Genomic DNA, 26,215 nt, shown 5'->3' on the forward strand with positions numbered 1-26,215 from the left:
AACTAGCTTGAGATCTCATGGCTTCTATGAATCTGCCCCAAATACCAGTTTACCCGCCATATGTTGTAAAAAGCACTTTAAGCTGGATATTTACCACTAGGTGATAGTTGCTGCAGTTACAGGGGTTGTTAAAATGAGTCCTTTGTAGCTGTTGTCATTGTTGCATTGTTACTAGTTCTGTTGGGGTGATGTGTAATTAAGGTTTTATGCCATTCACTTTGAACTGAACTTCCATGTGTCAATGGGTTTGATTCATATTGGACTGTGGCATCCACAGAGAAGAAGCTTAAGCTTTCCCCTACATGCCATTTCCCCAACCTGAAGTAGCCTCAGTGAGCTACTATTTGTCTTATTGTGGAAATTTACAGTGCCATTGGGACATGTAAGGTTCTCCCATGGGGCAAATAACCTCCTGGGGTTAGTCAGATTAGGGAAATGGCATGGTAGGGAGGTCTAAGCGCATTCTCCCTGAGCACTGTGGTCCTGAACAGATTTGTGCCGTGGGTACCTGCGAATTAAGTTCCCAACAGGGAACTCAAAACACATAAGTCAGAAGCCCCTGTAGAATTTGTAATGTGTAAATTATCCCTTAATATATCTATAATAAATGGAGGCTCCTTTCAAAACCTTGAGTTCAAATATGCTTTTGATCTACTGCAGTAGCCTAAGTCCTTTGCTCATCCTGCTACATTTTTTATTTAATTAAAGCAGAATAACAAGAAACAGTTCTTATCTATGAATGATCAAGTTCTACTCCCTCTTGATCCTTGAGTGCCTACTTCAGGAATGGTTATCACTTTCCCAGGTCTTGGTTTCTCATAATTTCTTATTTGCATCTGGGTGGAAATCTATATTTTGGTAGTCCCTGTCATCTCATTTGATAAATCACACTGATGTAGAGAGTGGCCAAAAGTCTCTTGTCAGCCATTCTCACATCTGCCTGTTCCAAATCAAGAAATGAGAGATTCCTTTTACTGGATTGTCTTTTGTGTGGGATAAGAACTAGGTTTTCTGTTTGGTCCATTGTTGGTTCAGTTTAAGCAAAGTGATGGATTTTAATTCTTTCGTAGTACCAATCATACCAATTTGTCTAGGGCCCTTTTTAGCTCATTATTAGCATTGGCACGGTTTTAGATGGAAGTATTCTGAATATTATACTGTGGTTAATTGTTTGAATGTTTGAAACATTTGAAAGTTTGCTGCCTTGTAAACCCTGAGTAGGGTGGAAAGGCAGCACAGAAATTATTCAAATTAGATAAATAATTGGTGGAATTTTATTGCAGAATTGCTGCTTTGTACCTGATGGTCTGATGCTGCTAGAAATAAGCTTAATGGTCCGAGTGGAAAGCATGCAGCATGAATTTGTGGACCTTAGACAATACATACTGGAAAGCCTTTTTGTTGTTTATGTAGCAGTGAACAAAACACAAACCTCAGGTAGGTCTCAAGATCTGGATGTGACCTTTGCAGTTTGTCTGGGTAACTTTCTATGGTAGTGGAGCTTTGACATTGGGTTTGTGTGTGCTCTTTTTGGACAGATAATCATCCAGTAATCCTGTATGTGTTGCATTCAGGCACCAACCTTTTGTATGTGCAGGTAATTATATTTTTCATATTTACATGTTTAAAATATATTCTATTTGATAAGTCATCTTTAACTGTATGCAACCTGACAGTAATTGAGACAATAATTTTGATTCAGTGGGGTGAAAGTATCTGATTCAAGGCCTTCCTTGGAAGATTTAGGTTCTGAGGTTTGCTTTTAAAAATTGAGAGAGAAACTGTCCAGTTAGAGAAAAATCCAAAAAAACATCCTGACTTGCTATACTGTGATGCTAATACTTGGCTTTAGATGTATATGAACATGGGAAATGGCTTCAGAAATCATGGGAATCAAAGAATTCTGTGGTGAATTGTTGACTCTGCACTGCCAGAGATCTAGCCTTCTGAGTTGTCAGGACGCAACAAAGGGCATAACCAGAAAACAGATAATGTGGTAACTGGAAAATGACATCTGTGGGATAGCTCCATCTGATTTGATTTGGGGGACAGTTTGTGCTTAAAGAGGGGGCATGAGTCAGTGATGGAGCAAATACTTTTCATGGTGGAGGTCCCACATTCACTCCTTGACATTTCCAGTTAAAAGATCTTAAGTTGCAGGTGACGGAGAGATCTAGCCTTCTGAGTTGTCAGGACATAACAAAGGGCATAACTAGAAAACAGATAACGTGGTAACTGGAAAATGACACCTGTGGGATAGCTCCATCTGATTTGATTTAGGGGACAGTTTGTGCTTAAAGAGGGGGCATGAGTCAGTGATGGAGCAAATACTTTTCATGGTGGAGGTCCCACATTCACTCCTTGACATTTCCAGTTAAAAGATCTTAAGTTGCAGGTGACGGTAAAAGAAATCTTTCTGTCTGTGACTTAGGAGAGCCACAACCTGTCAGAGTAGGTAACACTTAGCTAGAAAAAGCAGGCCTTGACTCAGTTTATGTACATTTGTAGACAACAGCAGCGTTGAAGTGTTCAAAAGCTGTGAATTGACCAGCACCAATGTGAAAGTTTTCATCAGTGTAAGGAGACTACCAGGGCTTGATTGGAATAATGAAGGGAAATTGCCATAGCGAGTGGGATGCATATATAAGGGGGTAGAAAGTGAATGAAGAAAAAGGAAGATTGTGGTTCTGCATCTTAAAAAAAAAATCCTCTGGTACTCTTTCATGCCCTTTATGCACCAGTACTTTGAAGAAATAATAACATTTTTGTCCATCTGTTCTTCTTTCTAAACTCCCTTCATCCCACTTACTTACCGGGAAGGGAAGTGTTTTTGTTAAGAAAGAGAGAGAGGAGATTCTAGAAAGTTGAGAGCAGAGGGAATGAGCAAAGAGGTTTTATTTCCCCTCTGTCTTTGTACTGAAGATTCCAGTGCTCTGAAGATAAGGTGGAAATATATTCCTGATAGACGTTCCAACAATCTGTCTCTAGCTCTTAAAAGTGAGATAACACACCTGGTCTTTCCCCCCCCAAGAGCACTGGGGAGTGGAACAGAACATTTTCTGCTTGCTCTGTGATGATGACTATCTTTTCAGCTACATTTTTGTGGGGTCCTGCTTGTTCTGCTTAGTTTTACAACTATGTGGAGTACCATCTCAGGCAGATTCTGGAAATAACACTTTTCAAATAAATGTGATTAGAATGAAAGGTCAGTGTTTCTTTTCAACAGCATACATCCTTTGAAAGGGAACTTTGACAACATGAATATTCCAAACTTATTATTTCTCAGAACAATTGTGATTATTTAGGGTCCTTTTCTAGATGGCCTTTCAATTTTTAAAAAAATGGTCAAGGAAGCATATGATAATATCCATAATGACTACATGAAAGTCTTATAACCATCAACAGGGGTAAGGTAAAATAACATAACAATCTCTGTTCCAATAATCTGAGATTTCTCAGTCAATCCATCTTTAGTATGGTGGTTCCTGCAGGAGAGCACCATTTATAGACGTGAATATCTTGACTGATGGGGGGGGGAGCAGTCTTTCAGATATTCTGGACCCAAGTGGTTTAGGACTCTAAAAGATTAATTGTAGCATCTTAGATTAGTTCTACACCCTAACTGATAGTTGCTGTAACTGGAATGGCTTTATGTAGTCACAGTGGTATGTCCCTATAAGGAACTTTACTTCTGCATTTTGAACTAAGTAAAGTTTCCTGAAGTAAAATAGATAGCATCTGCAATAGATAGAATAAGTGTCCTTTTTATGGTCACTTTTGTGGCATTCTGCATAAGCTGACCTCCAGGAGCAGCTGTCCCACATGCTGAGGTTGCTCTGTGAAGCCCTTAGCAGAACATTGTGCAGAACTGATGTACAAGAAACCATGTTGGTTATTCAAATAAAGGTGGCTTCATAGAATGAGCTGCAGTGAATTACAGGTTTAATTGTCATGAAGATGAACATTGTGTTTTTTATTTGTTTGGTAGGATGTGAAGCATTTGTCACAGAAAGGAATGTTTTCTGTGTTGTTTGAGCCAATAATGCTGCCATCATCAGCCACAAATTTCACAAAAGTTGCTTCCATTGTTTGTAAAGGTATGGTATTTACGTCCCAATTCTCTGCTATATACACACAACAGAGGGGCTAAGATCTATAGCAATTTACGAATATACCAGGATAGTTAAAAAACAATCACCTAAAAACAAAAACCAATGGCATCAGAAGATAATAGATGGAGATATATGATACAGGGTACGTCTCACAATTTGACAAGCTGCAAGAGAGTGGCTGTGGTCCAGAGTGGATAAGGGTCCTTTCTCATGACCACTTTTGCATAAATTGACTTCCAGGTTCAGATGTGCCGCACACTGAAGTTGTATAAAGTCTGAGCAGACCTTTGTGTAGAAGCACGTGTGAGAAATCAATAATTGCAGATGATAAAGTATTCAATATATATTACAGTTATTTCCACTGAGTAGAAAAGAGTGAACGGAGTCAGGTAAACAGAATAGTGAACTATTGATCAGGAAAACCTACCTGCCCTTTTTTTCTCAGCATGGACAGTCCAAGCAGAGAAAATAGCCAGATACTTGCATGTTGCAGGGAAGTATGCTTTGCAAATTCTTGAACTGTATTTCTGAACCAAATTCTTGAAAATACTCTGTGTTCCATATTACTTTTCGAGCATCAAGTCCTGAGTGTGTTGATGGTTTCAAATCCAGTCAAATGCAATAACAATGTTGTAATCACCAACATTATTCCATTTGAATCTTAGATCTGTTTGACTGATAAGAGTATCAATCAGCTATAACTTTTATTTTTATAACAATGCTTTAGAAAGCCATTCACTAGTCTGAAATAATGTTTTTCATTAATTTCCCCCCATTTTTCTTTTGGAGGGGGGGGAGTGTATATTTGTCTTTTCCAGTTTTCTGTGTTTTTTCTAAACTTTAACAGGCATTTCATTAGAAACTCTGAAATGAGATGCCCCCCTTTTTTATTACAGGTACACTGTGTGGACATGAAAACAATCATGTTCCTAATGACAGGATGAATCTGCTAGGCTGTGATACCTCACAAAAAGCATGCTTTCCCTATGCTGCAGTGGAAAGGTAAGGTTTTCATGAAATGTGCAGCAGAATACTCAAAACTATACAGTAGTATAGTGAAAATAGGTGGCTGTTCTAATTTTGAGACTAGGTCATGTTAGAAGAGATCAGAACAGAAGTAACTTTCAAGTTTACCTTTAATGTGGAAGAGGGGTATATGCTATCTTCAAAACAATATTTTTAGTGGAGGTAGTTTGTACATTTATATGAAAGTCATCGAAAGAAGAAGAGTTGGATTTATACCCTGCCCTTTTCTCGGAGTCTCAGAGTGGCTTACAATTTGCTTCCCTTCCTCTCCCCACAACAGACACCCTGTGAGGTAGGTGGTCCTGAGAATGCTCTGAGAGAACTGCTCTTGAGAAAACAGCTTTGAAAGAACTGTGGCTGACCCAAGGTTACCCAGATGGCTGCATGTGGTGGAATGGGGAATCAAACCTGGTTCTCCAGATTAGAGTTCACCATTCATAACCACTACACCAAACTAGCTCCTCTGGTGTGCATGTTTGGCATGGCCTTATGTATGTGTGTCATATCTCTTAGAGTGCTATGTTTCCAGTATATAAATTACTGTATATATTTATACTCCCCCTCAGAAATCCATACCTTGTGTCTGTAATTCATAACAGAATACACTGAAAATGCAGTTAATGGAAAAGAAAACTCAAGGAGGGCAATCCTTCTTTTAGGAAGGTTGCATAACAAAATAAGCCACACACTTCAGCAGGCATTACACATTTAGTGTTATCATAGTCACTGTGTGGATATTTTTATAATCATAATTTATGTCTTGCATAATGTTAACTTGTTAGCTAAAGCCGCAATTTATTCAAATGTGCTATGAAGAGTGGACTGTTCTCATAGGTGATGCTCACCCTGTGGAACTCTCCCATCTCAAGAGTCCGCCAGAGTCACTTTCTTATGGTTCCTCGGGCAGTGAATAAGGCTTTATATTATTATAGCATTTTACATTTTTGTTCTTAACCTTGTGTCTACCCATTTATGTACTTTAATGTAAACCACCACAAAAGTCAAGGCTAAGCTATAAGAGTGGGTATAATTTTGAAATAAATAAATAAAGTGGATTTAAGCACTTGATAACACCATTTCCTATATTTTAAACCTTTATCTTAGGTACTATGGCACTGATCCATTTATAACAGCATTTCACGTAGAACCACATCACAGTATTTCAGCATCTTGGTCTATATGGTTTACAAACAATTTTGATTCGAATATAGTGCTAAATGATGTCTATGTTGCAAGAGAAACAAAGGATATTTTAAAGGTAAGTTGTTATTTTAGGATCTTCTGTGCAGTTTTCTTTCAATGAGGGGGAAGAGATGGTATCACAGCCTTCCTCTCTTATAATCTGGGCCATGCACTCAAAAATCGGCTCTTCACTAAGAAAAATTAAATTATTTGTGTGATATAAATTGTGAACATTTTAATAGATCTGCTTATTTGCATGTATTGTTTTGGTCTTTTATGGGTTATGGGAGACAAAGGAAACTGCTCAGGGTACTGAAACCCTACACCCTGATCAGAGACAGCTGCTTTGCTCTGTATTCCCATTGAGATTTTCCCAAGAATTGCCTATATATCTCCTGTTCTTTGTTGACAAGCAGCTGAGATTACCAGAGTAATGGATTTTGCAATCATTACCTAATTCCACACATGAAAATAATCACAGAGTTAAATAATGCATGCAGCCTTCTGATACTTGAATAATGAGATGTAAAACTTAGGATCTGTTCCAGCCCGTTCTTTGTGTGCAGCCCTTTGGTGAGGAGGACAGTTGTCTTCACCCTTGGGAAGGCTGCTGATAGCGAAGGGGGAATTGCAGTAGTGCAGACCCATGTACCGGGACACAAGAAGGGAATGGGAGAAGGTGGTGGTGATTTTGGTTGTCATTATTTTTCTTTTTAACTATCTGTATTTTCTTCTGACAGTATCTTTTCTACATTAACATAACATTTTAGTATTAGAAGCAAAAGATGTAAAACAAAGTAAAATATGTGTTATCTATAGTCACCTTGATCTGATGTTTTCACTTTCAGGTTCTGAACTTCACTGATCCTTTGACTCTACCTCCTGGCTGTTGGAATGTATTTTCTCTAAAACTCCATATCAAAGAACCTGTCATAAGTCTATTTTCCAGTGTTTTTGTGGCTACAAATATTGGAACAGTATTCGAGATACCACTGCAGATTTATTCTGCTTTATCCCAGGTACAGCATTGAACTGTTATGGTTTTGTTGAGTGCTGTTGTTTCTATATTGTCATGACTATTTTTAGTCATAGTAGATTTTTCTAAAAATTATCAGTAGAATTTAAGGGTAGGGAAATTTTCAGATTTTATGAAATATTACCTTATACAAGCTCACTGAAACAAGGTATATTTCATGTAAAATTCATTTTATAATGTTCTTCAATCTGAGTGGTTCCATCTGTCGAGGATGGGCGAGTGGGTGTCAACGTGGCAAATGGGGTTCAATGTGGCCAAGTGCAAAGTGATGCACATTGGAGCAAAAAATCCTAAATATAAATACACATTGATGGGGTCCGAACTGGCAGAGACTGACCGAGACATCTTGGAGTTGTAGTAGATAACTCAATGAAAATGTCGAAACAGTGTGCGACTACAATAAAAAAGGCCAATGCTATGCTGGGGATTATTAGGAAGGGAATTGAAAACAATCAGCCAGTATGAGAATGCCCCTGTATAAATCAATGGTGTGACCTCATTTGGAGTACTGTGTACAGTTCTGGTCACCACACCTCAAAAAAGATATTACAGCATTGGGAAAAGTGCAGAAAAGGGCAACTAGAATGATAAAAGGGTTGAAACAGTTTCCCTATGAAGACAGGTTAGAACGCTTGGGGCTCTTTAGGTTGGAGAAACGATGGCTGAGGGGTGACATGATCGAGGTTTATAAGATTATGCATGGGATAGAGCTGGTTGAGAAAGACGTACTTTTCTCCCTTTCTCACAATACAAGAACTCGTGGGCACTCAATGAAATTGCTGAGCAGTCGGGTTAGAACAGATAAAAGGAAGTACTTTTTCACCCAAAGAGTGATTAACACATGGAATTCACTGCCACAGGAGGTGGCGGCAGTTACAAGCATGGACAGCTTCAAGAGGGAATTAGATAAGCGTATGGAGCAGAAGTCCAACAGTGGCTATTAGCCACAAGGTATAGATAGGGACTCTCAGGCTGAGGCAAGTGATGTTCTGTATTCTTGGTGCGGGGGGGGGGGCAACAGTGGGAGGGCTTCTAGTGTCCTGGCCCCTTTGCTGGACCTCCTGATGGCACCTGGTATTTTTGGCCACTGTATGACAGAATGTTGGACTAGATGGGCCATTGGCCTGATCCAACATTGGCTTATCTTATGTTCTTAGGGAGTGGGGGAAGAGAAGCAAAAGTAGCCATGCTGTGCTCTGGACCATTTTACATATTGCTGCAAGTGGTAGAAAGTGAACACTTGGATGTATATCGATACATACTCCAACTGCCTTTTCCTGCAGAAGAAATGGTGCAAGTTCCCTTTTTGCATGTTAAAAGAACCTGTCAAAGCAAAACCACATCTTTCAACATGCAAAATGGCTTTAAATTGTGGGTTTTTTCTCTCTTTATGTAAAATTGGGGGGATAATCTGTTTGATACAACTTGTTTATGCTTCAGTTCCTTTTTCTTTGTTAACACGTATAATGCTGATTTATGAAATTTTCAATTCATGTTTTTCAGCTGGGAGTTTTTCATTTTGAAGCCATAATACATTATGATACATACTGTTCCTTGAGAATGTCTGAAACAGGTAAATGTGGTGTAGAAAAACCTGACATATTTCTGGTCCTAATGTCTACAATACAAGGACTGATAACAATATGAAGGTGTTTAATAAACATTCCTTCCCCCCCCCAAACACAGGGGGTCCCTTATCCTTGAGCCAATGGGCACATCTGGAAATTTGAGGGGGGGGATCAGTGCTACCACACAATGGCTGCTGTAGGCCAATTGCAAAATGCTGGGAGTTCACACAAAATCGTGCCAAGCATGGTCCTACCAAGCCAGTTCTATGGTGGAAGCTGCTTCGAGTACACACTCCCTGCAGATGCAAAGGCTGTTTCTCAGAACCTCTTCTGAAGTAGTTTCTGCTCTGAGCAGGTGGAGGAAAGCCAGGAATTGTCTTTTTCCTTGAGAAAAAAGATGCTACTCAATTTTGTTCCTTGTGTGGCCACGTAAAGAGGTAGCCAAACCCAGAGACATGAGAAATGATGCACCCATCTGGGATGATCTCATTGCTTTGTTAATCAGTAAAAGAGTAGAGAATGTCTCCTAGCTCTTTGTTTTATCTGTTTTAGTTCAAGATCCTTAACATTTCATCCTTAAGACTAGCAAGTGGGCACCAAGGATCCTGTCAGGAGGAGCTGTAGTGTGGATTGCCTACCTACATTATTCATGTCAGTTTGGTGTAGTGGTTAGGACCGCGGACTCTAATCTGGTAGAACCAGGTTTGATTCCCCACTTCTCCACATACAGCTGCTGATGTGACCTTGGGTCAGTCACACGTTCTCTTGGAGCTGTTCTTGAAAGAGCTTTCTCAGCCCCACCTACCAAACAGGGTGTCTGTTGTGGGGAGGGGAAGGAAAAGTAGATATAAGCCTCTCTGGGACTCCTTCAAGTAGTGAAGGGCAGAGTATAAATCCAATCCCCTCCACCTCCTCCTCCTCCTTACATTTTAGCAGCCTTCTTTTCTGGACATTTTATTTCTGATTATTTGTTATAGATCAGTTGCTTCTTTGAAAGGGACCAGGGAACTGTGGGTTGTTACATATTTCACTTCTGCCCCACCCTTCCACAAGAACTGAGAGTGCTGCAGATGGTCCCACTCCTTCAGTTTATCTTCACAACCACTGTTAGATTAGGCTGTAGGATTGCCAATCTCCAGGTGGTGGTTAGAGATCTCCTGGGATTAAGACTGATCTCCAGATAACAGAGATCAATTCACCTGGAGAAAATTATCACTTTGGAAGGTGGACTCTATGGCATTATACCCCATTGAAGTCCTTCCCCTCCCCAAACCTTGCCCTCCTCTCTCTCTCTCTCTCTCTCACACACACACACACACACACACACACACCCCATCTCCAGGTGTTTCCCAACTCGGAGCTGGCAGCCCTATTAAGCTAGTCAAGAGTGGTTGGTCTGAGGTCACACAGCAGACTTCATGGCAGAATGGTGATTGAAACTCAGGACTCCACAGTTCAGTATTCTAACCACTGGATACTTCTGGGAAGAGGATATGACAGGGCGCTATGTTCACAAGTGGTGAGCCAGAAAATGGTGTAGCTGTTAGGAGAAAAGGAGGCATGATTTATTTATTAAAAGTTTCATATCCCACCTTTATATCTGTAAAATGGAACATTATGTATTTTAGCCAATCTTCTTTGGGAAAAGAGCCTTTCTCTGGACAGTTCAACAGGCAGTGTGGATTCTGATCTTGCCTATGAACTTCATGAAAAATGGCAAAAAATTAAGCATAGTGAAATGTGCAGGTCTGTATAAAGAATGCTTATATTCTTAATTTCAGCAACGTTGAGATTTTTTATCTGTATTTTGATGGAAAATATCTAGATTTAATATTAATAATCATTTTTGAGGTCTAAAATTGATTAGTCTTATGCATAGGCCAATAAAGACGCAATGTTCCTGATTCCTTAACCATGGTGAAGAGGATCAGCTGTAAACTGTGGTATCTTATACTCTTCTTCATCCCAGCCTGATTTCTCTTTGAATTCCCCCCACCTTTCCACTTCTGGTGCTAATCAAGTTAATGATTATATTGCCAGTGCTCTTAAACCTTAGTTACAATGAACCATAGAACCATGAAACTTCCAAACATGGTTTGCATTAGCTGTAGTTATCATTGATGCTGATGTATCTCAGAAGCATGGTGCCAATAAGGAAATCTATGTTGGAGAGTAAAGAGCTGGGTGGCAGGGATGGGTACGAACCGGCTGACAGTCTAAAGTTTGTCATTAATTTTGGCCTGTTTGTAGTTTGTGAACTGAAGAACTGGGACAAACTACCATGAATTTTGGTGCAGTTCGGGGTGGCTCATGATGGTTTGTTAAGAGCAAAAAGCAGGGGTTTACCTATGCTTTCTGCTTCTCACAAAAAACACCTGAGTGGCTGGGAGCTTTTCATGGGAGCAGAAGGCAGGGTTTAAATGGCTCAGAGTCATATAAACCGCTGCTGCTTTCTACTCCCTGTGGCTTTCTGCCAGGAGCAGAAAATGGTTTAAATGGCCCTGCTTTCTGCTCCCCATGAAGAGCTGCAGGAAGCAGAAACCAGGGTTTAAATGGCTCCTTTTGGAACCAGCCACAAGGTGGAAGGGAAGTCCTTCCCGGGAGATTCCCCCCCCCCTTCTGGTGGCCGCTGTTTTTCAGGCTGTCTTCTGCAGTCCTTTTAAAGCGGTTTTCCATGCTGGTTTGTAGTTAAAGGGATTGCACAAGACAGCCCAAAACAGCTGAGGGGTGGGGAGCAAACTGCTCCCCACTGCTCAGCTGTTTTTTGGGCTTTCTGCAACCCCCATTAAAAGGGACAGTGGTCCCGTTCAACAGGGTTTGAAGGGCCACAAACCACAAGAGCCAGTTGGTTTGTAAACGAGCCTCCCAGTTCGGTTTGGGGTTTAGTTTGTGGTTCACCCATGAATCACAAACTGAACCAAATTTTCCAGGTTCATGTCCATCCCTACTGAGAGGGATCCTCCATCAGTCTCCAGTGGTCACTGACAGTAAAATATTACATACTTCACACCTACCCTTTTTAGAAAAGTGTTCAACACTTAGTATGAAGATGTCCAATTCTGTAATGCTAGGTGAGATTTAAATTTAAAAAAAAAATCCCTGAAATCATATGTTGAGGCAGTAAGAGTGACAGACTTTATTTTTAAAAGATGTTCGTTGTCAATTCAACAGGAGAAATTTTGGGGAAGTTATTCATGTCGTTCATCCAGAGAGTCCTGAAGAGGAATCATTTGCATTCTCTCTGCCCCACTTGGTTACAGAGCTTGACCATACATTGAATTTCAGTGCAGCTGCACCGATGAATAGCATGGTGAGACTGTTTTTAGATTTTAAAAAATTAATAAAGTTCTTGTCAAAACCGCTGGTGATGTTTTCTGTTTTCATACTGGTTTTGAAAGGGAAAATTATTAATCTTTATGAAGTGATCTTTCGCAAAGATTAGAAATGCTAGACTGAATTTACAGGGTCTCAAGGTATGGTTAGAAGTCATACGATAGAGCAGTCTTGTGTATGCTAAGGAGGTCTGAGTGCTCAGTGCCTGGGAACCTCATATGCGCCATTTTGAAGGAAGTGGAATATAAATGCGATACTTGGTGAAACTTTTTTTTAAACTTTTTTTTTAAAAATAGTAGTTTTGGCTTGTTAATCTAATTGATGTTGGAGAGAAATGCATGGAAAATTGTTCTTCCTATTTTTGTCATAATTTATTCAAATGAGAATTAATTTTAGAGATGTTAGATGACATTTACCTATTGATAAAATCATTGGTCTTTTCTAACCTTTTAATGTCAGTTCTTTTATATGTGAATGGGAAAAACTTCATTTGCAGTTGCTGGATGTTATTTATTTGCATCATATACAACACTAGTACATATACAAGTACTAGTACTTAGAAGAAGAATATTTATCTTATTCTGTTATGAGATGCTTTTCTTTTGAATTGATAATATATTTAATTTTGCAATTGCAAATGTGCTATCTCTAGAATTAAATGAAAATTCTGTATGCTTGTTAACATTTCAGAAACGAAATATCAAACTGTTTCAAAATATATTTTTGAAATATCTTGGACTTCAAAATGTACTATTTCCTCTTAACTTGAAGTTTAACACCAAGATATGAAGTATTAACCTTAATGTTTTTAAAAATCATTTAGGTAAAATATTTCACGCTAAGAAATCCTTCATCTTTCCCAGTTGTGTTACAACTTCTGCCTTTGTCATATTATCCTGATCCTGAAGCTTCACTGAGTCTTCTCAGCAAATGGTAATGAATATAACTATTTAAGAATACAAGTTGCAATTTCCTTTTAAAATCTCCTTTTCATTATTGCTCTCAAAAATGTCTTTATTTTTAAAGAAATACCCAAGCTGCTTGTATGTTTGACTGCTCCTCAGCATTAATATCTCCATTTTTAATTGAGAGCATATGACTACTTTGGGCATGTGTAGGGTATTGGTTGAAATTGTATTGCACTCGTATTAAAAAAATTTCACACTGAAACAGTAGAACTAGAAATAGCTGCAAACTAGAATTGTTTCTGAAACATAGACTTTTCCTCTAATGCGTATAGCCTATTTTTTTTTTTTTAAAGTTTCATTCACATCTTCTTTATCTTGGTTTGTAGGTTTGGCACAAATGTACAGTCTCTTAATTTCACAACCAATGAATTCAGATTGACAGAAGAGTCTGCTCACAGGGTAACTAATTCTGTTTTTTCTATGTCAGAATGGAATCTCTCTGTCTGCTTGCAATAAACAATGAAAAAAATCTCTGGCAACTTCTACTTTGACCAGATTTCTTCTATTGGTGCATAAAAAATGGCAATTATTGTGGAACTTGTAATTTGCATTTACATAGTGGAAGGCAGTTTTGAACTGCTTGGATTTATAAACTGCCATGAAGTTTTCCTGAAAATATTTTTTTCTCAAAAAAACGTTTTCAAAGTAATACTCTATAGCCCACTCCCATCCTTACTGGATACATGAAGAGGCAAAATGTTGGAATTTCCAGAAAGTGTTCAGGAACAAAGTTGAATGGGGCCTTATTCCACCTCTGACCACTGGAAACCTCAGCTCACAAGATGCCTCACCATGATATAAATGCCATGGATCCTCTTGTCTTTGGCTTTACTACTATGGCTGCAGTGTCCTCACAAACATGCCCTTTCCCCCATGGTGGGTATGGTGAGAAGTGAGGCTGGGTGCAGAGGAGTGATGATGCCCAAAATGTATTCTTCAGCAGCCCCTGGTTTTCATACTAATTTCTGAATTAAGCCCAGAGTAGTTCATCTGACTACTGCCTTTGAAAAGAGATAATCCATTTCCTGATATAAATTTTTGATTTGGTTTGATTCCCCACTCCTCCACTTGCAGCTGCTAGTGTGATCTTGGGTCAGTCATAAGTTTTCTCAGAGCTGGAGGGGCGGGGCTACGGGCACAGCAACTCGGTCAGCTCCCAGAACTTCTCCTGGGTGCCACTGGCTCTTTGGTCTATTTAGAGGAGTCTTTGGGGGAACCCAAGCTCCACAAGACCTCCTGGAGGAAGGTCAGGAGGAAGGTCCCCCGTTTGCTGCAAAATGGGTGGAAGCTTTGGATCATCCTGAGGCAAAGAACGAAGATGCGCAGTTATGGAGCCATAAACTGCACCAGCTGTGTACGCCCTGGAAGCAAGAGAGTTAATCTTAGCCTCGTCAGTCCCTACCTACGAAGATTTACAACCTAGAAGCAGAAGACTTTCTCTTTACTTTCTCTTTATGTCCCTATAATAAATCTTAAAAAGGACACAGAAAGGAGGGTGAGACACCCCCCCAGCCAAGCGGTAGAGACAATTCACTTAAAGAAAGTTGAGTGAAATACTGCTTGGGGCAAAGAGAGATTTTTGTTTGTGCTTTGATACTGCTCTTGGGGGGGGGAAGATAGAAAGAGAGTTATTTAGAGTTGATTTTGCTTCTTGGTGGCAATTTTTTATGACGTCATGCTTCATGACTGGGAACGGAGGAGCTTATTATGACTACTGTTCTTAGTGGAGATGTAAATATTTGACTTATACAAACGAATTCTCAACTGTCAACAACTTTAAGCACGATCAGCTTTGAAAAGAATCACTGACAATAAACTTTGAAAAGATCATTGCTGGGTCTGCATGATTGTTTTAAAATAGGGGGGCAAGATCCAAAAAGAAAAATGCAAGACGATATATGCCCAGAGGACTCTATAGAAATTGATCAACTACAGGTCTCTTGGAAGGAGATTCAGGAGATGATTGTGGATTCAATTATTTCAGCATTCAAGGACGTTTTAGAACTTGTAAAGGATACATATTCTGCCCCACCAAACCAAGCTATAAGCCAGATAAAGGAAGTCCAGCATCAAACAGCGCAAGAAACAGAGCAATATTATAATTCAGTGGACCCAAGCTACAGAGGAAAGGAATCCCAGCAGCAAACCTTGCCAGCTATAAAAGAACACTACAAACAACTTGACTCAACCTATAGAGAAAAGGATCCTCAGCACTTAAAACTGCTAGACACAGAACAACCCTGCAACCAAGATGAACAAGGCTACAGTGAGAACAACAGATCTACTAAAAGACTGTCAAACTTTGCAACCGTCAAAGTTATACTCCACAGAGAAGACTGAACAGAAGCTATGAAAATACTAACCACCATAAAAATGGAATACAGCGGATGAGCCGAAATACCCTCTAGTTATAAGGAAGAGAGACAGAGAAAAATGACTTTATTGAAAAAAGGTCTTTTAAAAAGAAGAAAAAAATAAAACCTCCTAAATGCTGATCGAGAGGGCTTTGGTTTATGTGCAACTAACTAAGGCTGCGGTCACACGGAACATTAGCCACGCAAGAGAGATGGGAGACAGGCGGATTTTCCGGGCGCGATCTCACCGGCACATCTTGGAAGCGTAGCGCTTCCGTGGCACAACCGAGGCTTCCCGCCAAAAACGCGCAGCAAAAAACTAGTACCTTGGAGGTACTAGTTTCCGTAAACCGCGGGGCAAGGGGCGGGCGTCTGATTGCGTTTCCGGTGGCATCCGGCGCCCGCCCATGTCCCCTTGCGAAAAAAGTTCTCCCCCAAGTCTCCGTGGATACGCACACGCACCCAACTGAACATGCGCATTTGTCGTGTACACAAAAAAAGAAAACCAGTTTGCCGCACCGCGCGCTACAAAAACGCGCAGCAAAAAACTAGTACCTTGGAGGTACTAGTTTCCGTAAACCGCGGGGCAAGGGCGGGCGTCTGATTGCGTTTCCGGTGGCATCCGGCGCCCGCCCATGTCCCCTTGCGAAAAAAGTTCTCCCCCAAGTCTCCGTGGATACGCACACGCACCCAACTGAACATGCGCATTTGTCGTGTACACAAAAAAAGAAAACCAGTTTGCCGCACCGCGCGCTTCGTTGCGCACAGGCGTGTCCTGTGATCGGCACCTCTCCCTACCCACAGAACCTCCACGGTACCTCCACAGGACCTCCACAGAAGGTCTGATCGCTTAACCGTGCGTTAGTTTGCCCCGGGGCAAACAGCCACGCTTCCCCCCCACAGTTTCCTGCCCGTGTGACTGGAGCCTAAGATGGGCTAGAGTAAATTGTATTGGCAATGAACTAACATTGGTGACAATATCCCATAATAAAATCATCCCCTGTTTTGGTGTAACTGATTAAGATGGGCAAGGGGAAATTGTATTGACAATGAATTAACATTGGTTATAATTGAAATTATATTTCTCTTTCTTTTTATATGCATGCATAAATTATAGCCCATTAAAAAATTAGCGAAGATTTTTAGAGTTCTAGGAAGTTTTATAAACAGAAGATAATATAAAATATTAGAAAGTAAGCTGGGGGAAAAAGTGACTTAGATTATATATGTGAGAAGGATATTTAGGGAAGGATAATAGAAGATATTAGCACAAATAGAAACGTTATAAAGTTAGTTAATAGGTAAAGATAAAAGTTAATTTATAGAAGACTGTTGTAGAATGTTTAACCAGGAGAGAATCGGCTTAGATAGTAATAGAGATGTAATCATTATAGATTGTTATGATTATGTCATTTTATAGTTATATATAGAGAGAGTTAGGATTGTTAAAATTGCTAATCTAAAACACAGACTTGCAAAAATAATAATGGTCCATGTGGTGAGAAAATCAATCTATATGTAAGAGGCGATCTAAGAGATATGATGTTGTTACTACCACTCTTATCTATGTGTGTTTGTTTGTTTGTCTGTATGTTTGTTAAAAACCAATAAAATTATTCAAAAAAAAAAGTTGTCTCAGAGCTGTTCTCTCAAGGGCAGTTCTTGAGAGAGCTCTCTCAGCCCCACCTACCTCACAGGGTGTCTGTTGTGGGGAAGGGAAGGGAAGGGGAAGGAATTGTTAGCCGCTCTGGAACGCCTTCAGGTAGTGAAGGGCGGGGTATAAATCCAATCTCTTTTCTCTCTAAATTTTGAATTCTTTGGTGGAAAAAAAATTGTCTTTATGATTAGACATTTTCCACTGATACAGTGGGAAGACCAGAAATATATTATACACAGCCTATGACAAAGAGTGAAGCGTGTTCCAAGCCAGATGGTGTTTAGTTGCTGCAGCAGAAGCACATGGAAATAGAAAACTTTGTTCCTAAGAAAGCTTTGGTAGCTTGGTAGGACTCTGGAAATGAGAATCAGGTCAGGATTCAGAGTGTGAATGTGTAGGCTAAAGGTGGTCACGCGTACTGTCTGTCCTACGTTGTATTATAATCTTGGAGAGCTGAACGATGCGTACAGTTTGTACACATGCATTGGGGGGGGGGAGGCCAACAGTCCATCTTAACGAACAATAAAAAGGGCTGTATACACAATGATTTTTATTTGGCTCCACAGGCTGACATGAGTGGCAGTTACAAAGAGGGGCAATACAAGAACTACTGGTAGTTGCATATGACCATTTTTATGCTGTAAATAAAAAAGGATCCTTGTGTGCTGTGGAAACTACAAATTGTGGTGGCCTGTGAATACTGTTGCCATCCTCCAGCTGGTACCTAGAGATCTCCCACTATTACAATTGAGCTCCAGCTAACCAAGATCCATTCCTCCTGGAAAAAGTGACTGCTTTGGAGGGTGGACTTTATGGCATTATACCCTGCTGAGGTTTCTCCCCTCTCCAAACCCTGCCTTCCCCAGGCTCAACCCCCAAAATCGCCAGGTATTTCCCAAACCAGAGCTGCCAACTCTTCTTGTGAAGGCACTCTTTACCTGTAGAAGAGCTGCATGTGACTAGCAAACCATGGTGTGGCAATCCTTGAGCTAAGGGAAGGACAAAAAGCTAAACAGTAGGACTTGGGTTGCATGTCATAAGAAAAAGTGTAACCTATGTTATACTGCTGCAAAAATGTTAGATGGCTACACTGATTGCATAGGCAGCACTGGCTAGTCAGAAGCTCTGTTTCAGTTGCTCCAAACAGGAGTTACTGAAAACTGACAGAATTATCTATGCCTCATCTGTGGGATTTGTTACTGAGAGCTCATGTTTAACTAGGAGATACTGATGATTCTCCTGCTGAGCCTACTAGCATGCTAAGAAAGTAGCCTCAAAGGGTAAATGAAAATGATCTGGCTACTATAAATACGTAATAAAACAGGATTTCCTGAGTCTGCCAAAAAGATGCTCCCCCCATTATGAAAGTCATTCTGTATTGTACTTGTGGGCCCCAAAAGACTTAAATGTGTTGCTTTAATTTATGGGGGGGGGGGGGGACTGACACACACAAATAAGAGAATTTTGCCAATCAATGCATAGTAAGAGTGTTATAATATGGTAATTTTATTTCATTTTATTTTTGCAGGATGAACTGCAAAAAGAACACGATTATACCATATCTAGTTTTGAAAGGCTCCATTTAAAATTGCAACCGTCGGAAACAAGAAGAGTTGGTGTTGTCTTTACACCTACCGATTACAGAAGAGTAACATCTCTTATACTTGTCAGGTAGGACTATTCTTGAATGTCTGGCCGGAAGAATGAGAAAATATTTATTCAAAATTATGATTTAATACATATTTCAACTTTTTCATTCAAATACATAATGCTCACTTCTGAAAGCTTCAAAATGTGATCTGTGCTTTCCATTTAAAGAAATTTTGTTTTAAAATATGGTTTACTGTGTATGTTCCAGAAAAAACATGATATGCCAAATGACAAATGGTTTCTTTTTAATGAGAAATTAAACTAAAAAAGGATGAGTGTTTTGAGAATTACTGAGAATTCGCCACAAGGTAGAATGGAAAAGTCGTCATCTGTGTAAATATATTTCTAAACATATTAAGAACAAGAAGCATTGAAATATGTATGTCCCTTCAGCTCAACTTTGCTTAAAATATATGTACTCTGCAGTTAGCTGCCCTGAGCTTATTTGAGAAAGCGCATGTATTTAAAAACAATCTGAAAACATTTAGTACTTCATATGCTTCATTGGCCAGCAGGGGGTTATATAGCATTACTTAAGCAGACCTGTCTTATTTTAAAAACAGATGCATGGATGATCTTATCACTTCCATTTTTTCCCGGCATATTAAGTCCAAATTAACTGTTACTTTTCTTCTCATACTAACAATCATATCAATAATTATTTAAGGTTTCTCTGTTGCCTTTCCCTTCCTGTGAGATTTATGGAAATAGACAACATAATGTGGATCAAAATAGATTACTTTGTATGATGTTACTGTTGTCCCTAAAGTGCATAACAGACAATAAGTGTAGGTTTCAGGATATGCACTTGATATCAATGTAGAGAAGAATGAGAGAAGAAGATTTTCATTATGTGTATCAGGTGGTTATTGCTGTAGTCTGGGTTTCAAGAAATGGAGGCTGCAGGCCAAATCCGTAACCAATCCAGAGGCTTTATAGAGAAGTAGCAGCTGTGACAATGGGAATTGTTGGTATTCTCTCTGAGGAGCATAGGAGGCTTGTTTTCATTCTTGTTCTTTTTCAAAATAGCCCTCCCATAAATGTAGTTCCTAACTAGGGACCTAATCCAAAAGCTGATCTTCTGATGTTCTGTAAAGTTTGCCATGACAAAGGCTAAGAGTAATCAACATCTACATGAAATTAGCTTTGGTCACAGTGTTTTCTTTTTGTGGTGGGGCAAGGGAGGGGACATAGGCTTACACATTACACTGTTGAAGTCAGTAGCTCAAAATACCTCATGTTTTTAACTGCTTTATCTTTATGAATTTCAGGAATAATTTGACTGTTCTGGATGTGGTCTATGTAGAAGGCATTGGAGCCAGAGAACTATTGAAAGTTGGGGGAAGATTGCCAGGGGCAGGAGGCTCTCTTAGATTTAAGGTTCCAGAATCTACCCTCTTGGACTGCAGGAGACGTAAGTGGCCAACCAAGAAATAAATATCTGATGCTGAACAATGGTTTCGCATCATGTGATGAATGAGCCCTGCGTTTGTATATTCCTTCCTCCTCCTCCCTTGCTCACTGCAGTTCCTTCCCTTCTTGAGGGAGCAGAGGTTTCCCATTACATCTCAGTTTCTCTGAATCTGCTATAAAAAACTAAATGTCCGTTTTATTTTCTTCAGAACTGAAAGACAGCAAGCAAATTCTCTCTATCACAAAGAGCTTCAAAGTTGAGAACATTGGTCATCTTCCTATCACTATAACATCTATGACTATTAATGGCTACAGCTGCCAAGGATATGGGTTTGAAGTACTGGATTGCCAGGATTTTTATCTAGCACAAAACTCTTCACGAGAGATCAGCATTGTGTAAGCATTTCCCTAATTATTTAAAATTAACATGTTAGGATTAAACAATAGGAAAGCTGCAGGAATGTGCATCTGTTCACTTTTTAAAGGAGTTCTTAAAAATCTACAATATTTCACATTTTTCCGATGAAGATATTTCATGACCCTTAATAGATTACTGTCTTATGATGTTTAACAAATATCCTATTGTAGTTACCAACATCTTTGACCAGTGGTGAGAGGATTGCTTGTGTCCTCTTGGGTGGCTAGGCAAATGTTTGCTTGGCCATTATTGGAGATGGTTCTCGTAAGAAAAGGGTTTTGCATGTGAAAGTGGAGCAAAGTGGCAGCCTAGAGGCTTGTTCACTGAAGACAGTGACTCTTATGGGACTTGAATGTTGGCAAGTACCTGCTGGCCCCAACACACTGCTGAAGCCACAATGCAATAGTTGTATGAACAGGTGAACTGTATGAACTGAAGGTTATTTCAGTAGCTTCTAAATGTTTTATGACTTCATACTGGATGCTTTCCTGACACAAAGCAGGGAAGGAATCCACAAGCAGTGCACTCAGAAATAACACACCAAAAAAAAGCTTTAATGACCCTTATTGCTTGCATTGGCTGAATTTTGTGTTTTCTGGTGCAGGTTTACTCCAGATTTTACTTCTTCATGGGTTATTCGTGAGTTGACTCTTGTGACTGCTGGTGGTGTAGAATTCCACTTTACCCTCAATGTGACCCTTCCTCATCATCTCTTACCCCTGTGCGCAGATGTAGTGCCAGGACCCAGCTGGGAAGAATCCTTTTGGAGGTTCACGGTGCTCTTTGTCAGGTAAATTGTTTAATCCAGACAGATGCCAGCTGATAGCAGTAGAGAAATACATTCACTAACAATGTCAGAATAATTTTTTAGTTCTAGAATAGTTCTAGTTTTTATAACCTTTCTAACAAAAACGTTTCTGAATGCTTTCTGTGCCTGTTGACTTTAATGTATTTGATAGCGATGCTCACTGAGGTTGTTTCTATAATGGAGTAATCAGAGCATTTTAACTTTTGGAGGCAGTAGCAAAAGTCTTTACAAGTTGCTTACTTACCACACCTTTGAAACTAATGTTGAAAGAAAAAAAATCATCTGGACAACCCACTTCTAAGCACTTCTGTAGGTACCTGGAGTGTAGGAAATTACTTCATAGGCAGAGAATAGGCTGGGAAACAGATGTGGGGAGAGGTAGGAGCCAGTGCTAGTGTGGCTGGAGATAAGAATAACAACTATTTGAAGAAGGAGGACATTTTGCTAGACTCATGCATTACACACTCTAGCTGTTATCATGAAATGCCAGCTTTTAAAGAGACTCAGACTTGTGGGTTCCCATGGAGGCCCCCCCAACTCCATTGTTTGCTGTGATATCTTTAAAAGGGATTGGATTTGGAGAGAGAGCGAGACCACAAATCCTTATGTAAGGCATATGTGTGTGTGTGTATATATATATTTCCCCCCACTCTTTCTAGTATTCCAAGCACAACTGCCATTTTTTGTTGATTGCCCATTGCCACTTGTCACTTCTTGTAAACATTGCTTTCTCTTGCAGTCTATCTCTGCTGGGTGTGGTTCTGATTGCTTTCCAACAAGCACAATACATTCTAACAGAATTCATAAAGTCAAGACAGAGGCCAAACCCCAGTTCTTCTCCACTGCAAAACAGCAGTTCTGTGGACATCATCAGTTCTGAATCGTACAAGTAATAAATATTCTCTTTCTGTTCAAGAGTGGGGGTGGTCAGGACTCTTTAAAAATGTTAAATTGACTGAGCAAGTGGTAATTTAATCTATCTAGAATGGGATGGTTGGGGAGAAGAAATTCAGAAAATCCAGTGATAGATGCTGAATACTTTGGTGATGTCAGTGTCTTTATCCACATGGTTATCAACTTTGTCACTGGAAAATCTTTCTGCCTTTGAGAGCTACTGTGTTCAATGTGAGCAAAAGGATTATCATCTGAAGGCTCAATACAAGACAAACCCTTCAGACACCCATGAGATCACTAAAAAATGATCATGTGAATTCATTTTATTTAAAAGGTATCCCATCTATCTCCTCAGGTTCTCAAGCTTGCTAAAACCATTTTCAAAAATATAGCATAACAGCCAATAACATGCCCATAAAAACAAGCAAAAAAGCCAGTATAATTAGCAGCAAGAAATATAATGCTACATAGGACTGAAATAAAAAATTATATGAGTATGATAATGCATTGTATTATGTGATGGCATATAAAAGACCGCAAGTTAATAGTTGGTTATAGAAGATCAGCTTCAGGTTCAATCCAGAATAGTACCAGTGGAAGGGAACTAACCACTAGTGCTGTGCCACAAATGCTTCACAACAATTGATGCAGGAGTTCATGCGTTTTTTTAATAAGTAGATTCTGTAGCAGTTCCTACATGTTCTGCTTGTTCAAGACATGGTGCAAGTGGAAGAATATTCTCATTCAGCACTCTAGCATGAATTACAGACTTCCCAGATTGGCTTTCTGGTGTGGTGGACTAGCAAGGGGACTATAAAAATCTTTGCCATTATGAGATTGAAGAAGAAATGGGAAGTTCGGGTATCTCATGCTTCCCATTCCCTGGCTTCACTGAGTTCGTTTCATAAGCTGTAACGTGAAGGCGAACCCCTCTTATTAGCTCCTGTGCTGCCCCAAGGGAAAATTTGTGGTCCTGTCGGAAATAAAATATTTTTGTTTAAACCCAGGGGTTTCAAACATATGGCCTGCAGGTCAGAACTGGCCCATCTGGGGCTATTATCCAGCCCATGAGCAACTGGTCATTACCCTTATTGCCAGATGATAATGGCTGTACATCATGTCCCCGTATACTGTCCCATTGCTAATGAGTACTGGGAGGTGGAAGTGAGAGGGTGGGCATCAGGGAGATACTTTAAGGAAATACTGTAAGAGTGTTAATGTTTTAAGCATGTTTGTATTTTGAGTAAAAAATAATATTGTTAATTGGGTTTGCCTGTGTTCTTTATGAAGTTTATATCTCCCATACCTGGCATTAAATTTTTTGGTACACATGGCTTGGCCCGACAAAGTGACAGTTATGTCAGATCCATCCCTCATAACAAATGAGTGACACCTCTAGTTTAAACTGTCCAATGGGAACAATTTATGAAACTGCCATGAACTGCCTCATCTTCCCAGGCAGGGAGATTTAAAAGTTGTTTCTGGACAAATATCACTAGAGAGCCAGGAAGAACAAGATGCTTCTGTTTTTCATCCTCTTGGGCACCACTATGAGAACTGAGTGTATTGGCTAAAATAAGTAAAGGTTTTGTGAGATATATATATCTTTGAAAGGTCACCAATGGTATCAAGTCAAAGTCAAACTTAAAAGCCCAGGGTTTAGTATTGTATTTTCCATTGTCTCTGTTTTCATGCTTCAAAAAAATGGTGATCATAATAAATAAGTCTGTTATCTTGATTTCACATCCAGGAGTAGCTGTAAAACCTTTACAGATACTTATGGATCGTCTGATAAAGGAAAAGGAAAAGGCTCCCTTTCTGTGGGTAGCACAACCAGCCGAAGCCAGAATGCTGCCAAGAGGAGTCCAGCAACATACAGCCATTCCCAGAAGAAACACAAGTGCTCTGTGTACTATGGTAAACAAAAATCAAACACAGCCATTAGCAGCACCACTTTAACTACTGATGACAAGCAGAACCAGCCTGTTGAAAATCAGACTTCAGCACCAAAGGAGGACATTTGCACTGTTAGTGAGAGCTGGTTAAACCTGAAATATGCAAGTAGCATAAATGTAAACATGCAAAAGAATTTGATGCACCCAGGGAATTTTCTAGACAAAGAAGAAAGTGCATTGAAGAATTCAACACTTCCTAAAAACACTTCTTCAGAGTGCAGTTTGAAGGAGGGCCTTCGAACAAGTATGTTTCCTAAGGAAACGAACCTTAAGACTTCAGAAAATATAGTGGAGCTCAGAGAATCTGAGCTGTGTCCCTTGAAGTCATCAAAGAAGCTGTCTGAAAGTCGCTTCTCAAGACATTCACCTCAGCAACAATCAGAATTCCAAGAAGTTTCCAGGAAAAATAATGGTAATATTTTTAATATACAGAGGGAGTGTTTTGAATGGTCTCCACTGAGATGTGTATTAAAGTGTTTAGGACAGGTATGGACAGAAGGTAGGCGATGATCAAGTACTGACAAATTTTTGGTGAGCACCTAATGCTGGGATTCAGCAGGTTTCAGCCAAGTTCTCACAGAAGGTGGGACACATTATAGCTGCCATCAGGAGTTTTGGTCTGCCCAGCCTGCACCTCCACAGGAGCTGTCCCAAGGCACCACAGAATAATATCTTTGAACCCTGTGACTGACTAATAATTACTTTTTGGTCATGTGATCCCCCATATGTGTTCTGAAACCTAAGAAGGGTTGTCTCATTTGCTTTTCATGCCTCAGTAGGCTGTTTGGGCATCCCCTTAGCAAAGGAGTAATTGACTTTTCTCCAGTAAAGTAATGTTCAGTTTATTTAAATGTAATCATTAACTGCCATTTAACCAATGAATCCAGTAAAAATGTTTTAGCTAGCCATGAGAATAAGGACTGTCCTCCAACTGAATTATTTTTACTAGATGATAGTAGTGCCAGCATTGTGTAGTGGTTAGAGTCTTGGACTAACTCTCCTCAAGGACCAGTTGGATTTAAGTAACTGTGAGTTGTGTACCACTGGTCTGCTCAGAATTAGTTTGTTGTTTGAAAGATATGATTCTGAACTCTCTTTTCATGGAACGGGGACAAAAACTGAAGTTTTAATTCAGCAGTTATCTTGCAGTTACTTAAGGGCAGCCTTTAATTTTTCTACTAAGAAATACTGAATAATGACTTTTTGCTTACAAAACAATTTAATTAGATCTGAGTAGTACTGTGGCATTGGTGTAGGTATATACGATTGTAATATCAATGAACTTAAAATGCTAGCAGTGTTGGTTTGATGTCTTAGATTAAAGATGACAAGGAATTAACATCATTAATATTGTGTTCTTTAAAAATCCAGAAGGTTTCTTTTTACAGTCTGTGTTCAAAATTAATATGAAACTGGCTGGAAAATAAATAGGGTTTTTCTAACCTGAGATAACTGTATTGTCTCTTCATTTTTAAGGGACTAACCAGCAAGTGCCTCTCAGGAATGAAACAGAAAACTGTGAGACTTTGAAAAAGCAAATTAATGCAAAGCCTTCCACAGAGAAGATTATAAATAAAGGGTTTAAAGATGAATCATCATGCTGTGGAAAACAGGACATTTCTTCTGCTGAGGTCTTCTACTTTACACTTCTTAAAATATTTAAAATATCTTTTGGGCTCCAATTTTAAGTGGCATGAAGATACATTTTTTCCTAAGAATACATACTTGCACTGATGTAATATTCAAGAAGTATATGTGGGCAGTTCAAAGTATAGTAGTTTGAGAGACTTTCTGAGCCGTTAGACCAGATGCGTATCCACAATTGTTCACGAGTGACTTTA

General features: G+C 39.5%; 1 protein-coding gene across 1 annotated transcript in view; it reads left to right on the forward strand.

Moving 5' to 3' along the window:
* Positions 1 to 26,215, forward strand: part of KIAA0922 (KIAA0922 ortholog) — an 86,594-nt gene that overhangs the window by 45,078 nt on the left and 15,301 nt on the right. Inside the window, exons 9-26 of the mRNA XM_015409032.1 lie at positions 1,284 to 1,437; positions 1,539 to 1,597; positions 3,989 to 4,097; positions 5,009 to 5,114; positions 6,243 to 6,396; positions 7,169 to 7,339; positions 8,860 to 8,929; positions 10,553 to 10,670; positions 12,096 to 12,234; positions 13,081 to 13,190; positions 13,552 to 13,624; positions 18,765 to 18,907; positions 20,158 to 20,300; positions 20,509 to 20,695; positions 21,322 to 21,507; positions 22,265 to 22,414; positions 24,170 to 24,786; positions 25,851 to 26,005. Of these exons, the coding sequence (XP_015264518.1) occupies positions 1,284 to 1,437; positions 1,539 to 1,597; positions 3,989 to 4,097; positions 5,009 to 5,114; positions 6,243 to 6,396; positions 7,169 to 7,339; positions 8,860 to 8,929; positions 10,553 to 10,670; positions 12,096 to 12,234; positions 13,081 to 13,190; positions 13,552 to 13,624; positions 18,765 to 18,907; positions 20,158 to 20,300; positions 20,509 to 20,695; positions 21,322 to 21,507; positions 22,265 to 22,414; positions 24,170 to 24,786; positions 25,851 to 26,005 (2,844 nt within the window). The remainder of the gene's footprint in view (positions 1 to 1,283; positions 1,438 to 1,538; positions 1,598 to 3,988; positions 4,098 to 5,008; positions 5,115 to 6,242; positions 6,397 to 7,168; positions 7,340 to 8,859; positions 8,930 to 10,552; positions 10,671 to 12,095; positions 12,235 to 13,080; positions 13,191 to 13,551; positions 13,625 to 18,764; positions 18,908 to 20,157; positions 20,301 to 20,508; positions 20,696 to 21,321; positions 21,508 to 22,264; positions 22,415 to 24,169; positions 24,787 to 25,850; positions 26,006 to 26,215) is intronic.

This window comes from Gekko japonicus, unplaced genomic scaffold (assembly GCF_001447785.1).
Source record: "Gekko japonicus isolate JY-2015 unplaced genomic scaffold, Gekko_japonicus_V1.1 scaffold24, whole genome shotgun sequence".
NCBI lineage: Eukaryota > Metazoa > Chordata > Lepidosauria > Squamata > Gekkonidae > Gekko > Gekko japonicus.